The sequence below is a fragment of the Pygoscelis adeliae genome, unplaced genomic scaffold (genome assembly GCF_000699105.1).
Source record: "Pygoscelis adeliae isolate BGI_AS28 unplaced genomic scaffold, ASM69910v1 Scaffold308, whole genome shotgun sequence".
Classification (NCBI taxonomy): Eukaryota; Metazoa; Chordata; class Aves; order Sphenisciformes; family Spheniscidae; genus Pygoscelis; species Pygoscelis adeliae.
The window spans coordinates 2,395,397-2,403,517 of record NW_008825306.1 but is presented as its reverse complement, the minus strand read 5'-3'; the positions used below and the strand labels follow the sequence as shown (position 1 = coordinate 2,403,517).

The 8,121-nt window shown below is 40.6% G+C and overlaps 1 protein-coding gene across 1 annotated transcript in view; it reads left to right on the top strand.

Moving 5' to 3' along the window:
• Positions 1 to 5: 5 nt before the first annotated feature.
• The window catches only part of NSL1 (NSL1, MIS12 kinetochore complex component), a gene marked incomplete at its 5' end in the record, with an annotated part of 11,677 nt that continues 3,561 nt past the window's right edge, over positions 6 to 8,121 (top strand). The window contains 4 exons of the mRNA XM_009330215.1: positions 6 to 56; positions 305 to 389; positions 4,443 to 4,573; positions 7,116 to 7,170. Coding sequence (XP_009328490.1) covers positions 6 to 56; positions 305 to 389; positions 4,443 to 4,573; positions 7,116 to 7,170 — 322 coding nt within the window. The remainder of the gene's footprint in view (positions 57 to 304; positions 390 to 4,442; positions 4,574 to 7,115; positions 7,171 to 8,121) is intronic.

The window sequence follows — 8,121 nt, the reverse complement described above, 5'->3', positions numbered from 1 at the left end:
GGGCCCTTGCCCAGGGGCAGCCGGGCGGACCCGCCGCCGCGGGAGACGCGCTCTGGGTGAGGTTGAGCGGGGCGCGGGGAGCCCCGACGCTACTGGGTCTCGTCTCTGAGCGCTTGTGCCCGGGGCCCGGCACAAAGCTGAGGCGGTCCATGGTGTCAGCCCTTAGCTTAGCGGGTTTGTGTGGCTGTTTCCCCCGAGGCGGCCAACCCGGGCGGGGCGGTGAGGCCGGAGAGGCCGTTCCAGCTGCAGATGTTGCGTACCTGTGCCTGAAGGATGGCTTCTCAAGCTCTCCCGTCTCTTGCAGAACTTCCAAACAGCGGTGCGGGAAAACGTTACCATTTCTGGGCAGCCCTGGGAGGAGACTTCGGATGACTCCGAGCTGCAGAGTGGTATGGGTTGGTTTCCATTAATTTCCTGCTGGGTGGTTTTGGATTCTGCGTGTGGTATTTTTAATTGGGTAGTTTTTCCCCAGCTATCTGTGGCGGTAAGGATGCTTATGGAGCAGGTAAGGTCAAACTCCTGCTCAGATGTGCCCGTGTAAAGATCTGAAGTGCTGCACTGCGGGAGCACGATTCTCACAGAGCAGTGTTCATAAACGAAAAGAAGGGTAACCAAGACTTGTAGGGACCTGTATCCAAGAGAAAAGGAAGGGGAAAGTGCTTTATCTGAAGGACCGTTGCTTGTTTGGCACTTCTGTCAAGATCCTTATAGATCTTGAGGCACAAGTTCCAGCTGTCACTAGTATGGTGCCTGCCTAACTTAAAGGATCTGCTCTTGACTACTAGAGAAAAAGTAGCTTGGAGACTACCAAAGTATCTGATATTAACATGGGAAAAATAAAGGTTTAACTAAGTCTAATAGCAGCTGTCTTGCTGGAAAGTCTACAGCAAGCTTTCAGAAAGTTGGTATTTCAAAGCAAGATTTTTCATTCGGGAGGTTAGGATAGAGCATGTTCTATTTCATCAGCTTCTCTTATCTACAACATTTAATGGAATAGGATAAGGTGATCTATTTTTAAAGCTAGAACACAGCAACAGGATCCAAGTCCGGAGGCTTCCTGCCCTCTCTGGGCAGTCAGTTTCTGTGATTGACTGCCCTGATGGTGAAAATTTTCTTTCCTGTGGCCTACTGGAATTTCCTTTACTGTAACGTACCTGTTGCCTCTCATCCTTTTGCTGCAAACCTCTGAGAAGAGCCTGCCTTTGTCCCCTCTAGAACCACCTTTAGCTAGCTGAGGGTAGCAGTTAAATTACCCCCTAGCCTTCTCTTCTCCAGGCTGAACAAACCTAGCTCCCTCAGCTGCTTCTCATACACTATGTACGCTGGATGCCAACCCTCTTGGTGTTCTTCCATTGGAGTTGCTCCAGTACTCAATGACACAGTCTCCCAGAGCATCCAAGCTAGGATGTTATGGTCTAGGTAGATGAGAATCCTAGCTGGATCGTTGAGCTCAGAGGATAGTGTTTAGTGGTTCATGCTTTTATCTCAGGGCTGATTACAGGCAGAGTTCCTTAGGTGTCTATTCTGGAACCCATTCTGTTTAATGTCTCTATCTGTGACCTGGAGGAGGAGATGGAAGGTGTCTTCACCCAATTTGCAGCTGACATCAACCAGGTTGGCATAAAGTGAATATGCTCAAGGGCAGGCCCATTCAGGGGGACATAAACAGGCTGGAGAAATGCATCTGTGGGAATCTCGTGAAATTCGACAAGGACAAAAAGCAAAGCCCTAAATCTGGGAAGGGATAACCCCCTGCAGGGGTACAGGATGAAAAGGACCTGGGGGTCCTGGCAGGCTAACCCTGAGCCAGCGTAGTACATTGTGTTAACAGGAGTGTAGTCAGTAGATGCAAGGAATTGATTATTTGCCTTTACTCTGCACTTACTAGAGCACGTCTGGAGTAGTGCACCCACTTTTGGACTCCCCAGTATAGGGAAATTGATGATAAACTGGAGTGAGTTCATCAGAGGTTGCCAAGACAGCAAGGGGACTGGAGCACTTGCCCTATGAGTTGAGCCTGAAGGAACTGGGCTTGTTTAGCCCAGAGAAGACAAGCCAGCCTTTCAGTACCTAGAGGAGGTTACTGAGAATATGGAGCCAGGCTATTTATTGAGGTGCACAGAGGCAAGGGTCATAAATTAAAAGGGGAGGTTCTGACTTGATGTAAGGAAGTAATAATTCACTATTAGGATAACTGAGCATTGGAAAAGGTTGCCCAGAGACCTTGTGTAGTCTCCAGCACTGGAGGCTTCCAAGAACCAACTGGATGAAAGTCCTGAGCAACCTGCTTTGAACTGGGTGTTGACCCTGCTGTGAGCAGGAGGCTTGAGTCAGGAGACACCTCCTGAGGGCCCTTCCAGCCTGAGTGATTTTGGCCAAGATCTCTTCCTATCAAGAGACCCTAACAGTATGTCTGTTGCTATTATTTAATACACAAATTAAGTAAATGTTTATAATTATTGCTATATAGTCATATATTTATATGCAATATATACAATATTTTTATAATTATTGTCTTTTGAATAATAGTAGTGGAGATTCTTGGTAGTCTGGTGTCCAAAGAAAATTTCAGTGCGATTCATTTGCTGGCCTGTGTTAGTGTTAGATGTTCTTTGCCTGTAATGATGCTTTTTACAGTTGCACGAAGCCAAAAATACAGATATATTGAAGTGGCTCTGGAGAAAGAGCTCCTTGAACTGTTTTTTGGTCAGGAAGCTTCTGCAGTTGTAGTTCTAGAATAATAAAACTCCAACTCCTTTGACTACAAAGTCAAAAATGCACTGGTCTCATGATGCAAAATGCTGAACTGATTCAGGCTCGCTTAACTAATTCCAGTTTGTTCAAAAATTCCTAAGAGCATTTTCTTAACAGGAAAACTTTGTCCGATTGGATGTTATTTTCAGTAAGTTAGCCTTTGTCTGTACAAGTCTAACTTTATGCCAGATAAGATACTGTCATCTTCCTACAGCTGGCATAAAGCAGGTGTAAGGACTGTATTGTGCTTTTTAATTTGACATAAATTTACTCATTTGCCTATCCCTGATCCAGTTTGAATCACCAAGTGATCCAGCATTTTGTGCCTTCGGTGTTTACATCGACCAGTGGCTCAAGTCTTTCCTCTCTATACTTAAATGATTTCATGGTGATCCTAAAACAAACAAACCCACAAACTCTTAAAACCTTGATTTTGCCTTTCTGAGGTTTACAATCACCTGGTTCTGCACAGATTGACCAAGAGAGGGTGCTCAAAATCCATTCTTTACCACTAGATTGAAAACATTGCATGGCTTGCAACTTGTGCTTGAGATGTTAAGGGGGACAGTGAATTTAAATGCTAAGGAATTTGCAAAATTAAATTAAAAAAATGAAAAAGCAAGGCTGTTGTCAACGTTTCAAATCTCCACCAGGGGAGAAAAATTATAAGAGTGTGCAGATGGAAGAATATAGAAATATGCCCTACCTTTCAGTTACACGCAGTTAGGATATAAGATTGAGTGGTTAATTCTGTTTTCTTCTATAATTCTTAATTTTTATGGTTTGTAATGATGGCGTGTGATGTCAGGACAGTGCAGGCATTTACTACATTTTGAAACCAGTTTTAAAATACTATCTTAAGCTTTTAAAATTGTTAAGTTTAATTGCAGTCTTGAAGAAGCTGAGCACCTGTAGTCGGGTAGCAGTAGTTAAAACGCTTCAGTCAAGAGCTGAAAATACGTTCTAGGTATTTAGTCTAATCTTACGGTTGGAAAAGCAAGCTATGAAAGTTAGCTTCTACCAGATACAGTCTCTTGGGCCTCAGATGTTGAAAGCAGACATGTTTTGGTTTTTTGGAAACTCCATATGACTAGTAATTATAGATGTCCTCAGGATGCAGAGTATTTCCAGAAACTGTGTTTCATTAAGGTGGCATTGCATATTGTCAAAAATTCATAGATGGATTTTAAAATCAAACTGCGTATCTGTGCTCTATATGCTATAAAATCAGTTAGGCTTCAAATTACTGTTTGGACAGTTGGTATTTGTTTAATGCCTCTAAATTACACAGATAAACCGTTTTTCTTAATGCATCTTGCATTGCTTTTCTTCAGTTGAAAAACAAATTATCTCAAAAGATAACCGTTTCTTTGTGAGATTGTCTTTATAGATTCAGAGTGCCTAGAGAAAAATACGTTTTTGTGTTTTTCCCCAGATCGTTCCCTGCCTCCCCTGTTCCCACCGGCTCCCTTGCTTCAAAAGTAACTGGTCAACATCAAGTTGTGGTCCAATTCCTATATCACCTTACAAGGAGATCCAAGACAGATATCTTTATCTTCATTGATAATTGTGCGCGATTTCTTATTTCAGATCTAAAGCTGTCTTTTTCCTTATAACTTTGTCTCAAATTAAAAAAAAAAAATTGTAGGAGAATTCCTACAATAACTTTGTGTGTTTGTGATTTTTAGGTTCCAACATCAAAATTCTTGAAGATCAATTTGATGAACTAATAGTAGAGACAACAACAAAGCGTAAGCAGTGGCCTAAAAAGATACTGATGCATGCTATCCAAACCATGAAAGCAGAGCAAGAGATGTTGGTGAGTAACCTAAGATTTTCAGAAAACCTTTGCATATAGTAGCTGCTGACCACGTGTAACTTGAAGAAATAAATCATCAAATGTTGAGCTTTAAGCTCCTTCTAACAGTTGCTTTTGATTCTTTGTCATATAATGAAATTGTTTCTTTGTATTAATTTGTTCTTCAGTAAAATGAGGGTTACCACAAAGCGGTGTGACTGTGAGTGAATTGGGCCTGTGGCACAGTTCAGTGAGTTACTTAAACAGATTGCTTCAACATGAAGACTCATGATTTACAAGCCAGTATACACCTATTTGTCTTGTCAAATCCGGGTTTCTGAAATCCTTGGCTGAAGGCTGGTTGAAGTGCTAAATGTTATGATACGTACAGATATTATCATGTGCGGTATATGACTTTTAAAAAGATGCCTGTGTTTTCCTAAGCACTTTTGTTGAGCTAATGACTACATTGAGTAAGTACTTTCAGTAAAGAAAGAAAGGAAAAAAAAAAAGTAATGTGGATGAATGAATAGGTGTGGTAATTTCTCTGTTTTTTTGACACTGAGTGTAAAGTGATTACTGGCATTAAGCAACCCAGTCATGTCCTTGGTTGCTAAATTTCTTTCCTGCCGTTATGTTAGGCCTGCCTTTTGCTTACCTGGTGATTAATTAGGAGTCAATTTTCTATGGGGGGAAAAAAAAAGGACAAGCGGCAATGGGCACAAATGGAAATGCAGGAAATGCCATTTAACCATTTAAAAATAAAAAAGGACTGTGAGGGTAGTCAAAACACTGGCACAGGTTTTCCAGTGAGACGGTGGAGTCTCCATCCTTGGAGATATTCAAAACCTGACTGGATGAGGCCCTGAGCAACCGGCTCTAGTTGGCCCTGCTTTCAGTAAGGGGTTGGACTAGACCGTCTTTAGAGGCCCTTTCCAACCTCAGCTATTCTATGATTCTGTACTAAAGAAGGGATTTTTTTTTAGAAAGTTGTTTAAGAGCCTGCATTGCATTTCTGAGGACTAAAATTGACAAAAGTAACTCTCTCGGTTAGCCAGGCATAGATGATTTACTGTAAGTAAAAGTGCATGGGTATATATTTGTCTTAAATCTGAGATGTTTTCTAACATATATTGCCTTTTGTGATCTCTCTGTTTTGTCACTGTATCAAGTATGTAAAACAAACAAAAAAAATTAGCTAAAATAAAATATGATATTGCATAACACCAAGATTTAACAAGATCTTTTAATCTTTCTGCAAAGGGAAAACTGTTCTACCTGAGTCCCAAAGTGGATTATTTAGAATGCCTCTCACGCTACCTTTTTTCTGTTGCTGACCTCTTCAAATTTTACACCACCACAACTAGATGATTATTTTAATTAAAAGTGTCTGCAAAATATAGAAAGTTTTTAGTTTATCTCTGTAAGTGAAGTGGCTTTTTTTTCCCCTCTCAGCTACTTCAGCAAAGGTATTAGTGGTTTCTCTGCTTTTGGTTGAGGAATTTTTATGTTCTTTTTTGACCCTAGCTGCTCCTGTGATGCATTTTTTCTGAGGCATAAAGAGCAGCTACAAAGATGCAGTAATTAACTGCAGTTTATCTGGAGAAAACCACTGATTCAGTGTGGTGATCTCCCTATAATTGCCAAAGCAAGAGATCATCCTGTAGGTTTTCAGTCAATACATTCTGTTATGTTTGAGGATAATGCAAGCAATGTTTGTTCCTCTGCTTAAAGCTGTTACTGTAAACTTGCTAAGAAGATGTGTGAACTGTGAAAAATTTGCTCTGGTAAAACTACAGGGAATAATAATTAACTTTCCTCTTACTTGTTTTTGGTTGAAGAAGGTTGAGAGACAGGTCTGAAGTGAAGAAAAATACTAACTTGCGGATGATATAACTTGCGTTCTCCTGTCTTTGCTTTGTTTCCTTCTTCCCCGGTAGTTACTTCTAATTCTACCTTCAAAATAACTAAATATTAGTTATATTCACTATTTATTATTAGTTAACTTCATGTCACAATTAACTGATGTCAAGTCACAAGACTCACAGTAGGACCAAAGAGCCAGAGAGCCTGGTCTGTGAAGGAGAGTGTTCTTACTCATGCATAAGTAATTGCAGGGCTAGAATGTAGTTATTTAAATAGTTTTCTTTTTCTTAGCTTTTTGTCTTAATGTACCCTTTGTTTGAGTTTGCTCCTCTGTGAAAGCGTACTGTTTTTGTGAATGGCTCCTTAGAAGCCAGAGCAGCTCTTTCTCCTCAGTTGTGCAGCAGGTGGCAATGCTTCTTCCAAAATGCCTGGATTTCAGTTTAGTTCTCATGCTTTAATAATTAGAATGCTGCAAACTAAAGCAGATTTTGGAGACGTGTTTGCAGTGAACTTAGCTGTGTTAACCAGAACACTATTTCCAGTAACTGAGTGCCTATAAACTGTACCTCTAATACATTCTTTATCTAAATAATTCCACCACCATCTCCTTTCTCCGTTGTTCTGACTGCTATGTGTATATTAGATATCTATTAAACCAAGAGGATATTTCAGAATTTTTCTTTTTTTGAATATGCAGAAGCTCTACCAGCCTTTTATAACGCCAGAAGAGATAAGATCACAGCCTTCTCAAGGTAAAGATTTCGCGGGGATGGCAGCTGTACTGAGGAAACACTGCCTACCTTACTGGCTAGCTGTAAATGTTTAAGAAGCTTTGTTTAAAATTATTGACTGTTTAAATAATTAACTAAAATAGCTAGAAGTTTGTCATAACTGAATGTATTGCTGCATCAGTTTGTTGCACCCGTTTCTTTTCTTCTAAGCATCTTCTGCTGTTAGGCACTGTACTTAAAGACAAAAGCTGGCCGCTGTGTGGGTATTGGGTAGAAATAGTCACAGAGCTACGCTCAGTAGGTTTTCTTACTTCTTTCCTTCACCACTGGTGGAGGCCAGATGGGGAACTAGATGGATCGCTGACATTATACTTTGACCGTTCTTGTGTTCCTTTTACGTGAATACTAGAAATGCTTCGGTCTCTCTTCCTAATCGGTCGGTTTCTTCAGGGAATTGAAAGCACTTGTGTAGTACTCAGTGATGGCAGTGTTGACTCTCCTAACTTGCAAAGTAGGCATCAAATTTTATCCTGCCTGTGTCACTTGTAAGGGTTGATGAAGAAACAAAACTGCAAACAATGTCATAAGTTTTCTACATGCTTTTGAAAGATTCCTTATACAAACTCCTTGGAACAAGGTGGTGTGTTTTGCAACTGGTGATTGGGATGTGCTTTTTTGAGGCTGATCTTAAGAAATTGAAAGTTTTGTCTTGCCTGTTCTTAAGTATTGAAAAATGACAGAATTTACCGATGCTTTTCTAAGTTGAAAAGCGTGGTTGCAGAATCCTCACTATGGATTGCTGCACATGATGTAAAGCTGGTGTAACAAGCAGTGGTGTTAAAGTTTGAGAAGCTGAGCTTAATCTTCCAGTTCTCATCCTGCTGATCTAACTTCACTCTAGGCATCATTTCCTCTTTGTAAACAGGAGACATTGCTTCCAGAAATGCCAGCTTGTGCAGCAAAGCAGCTAAC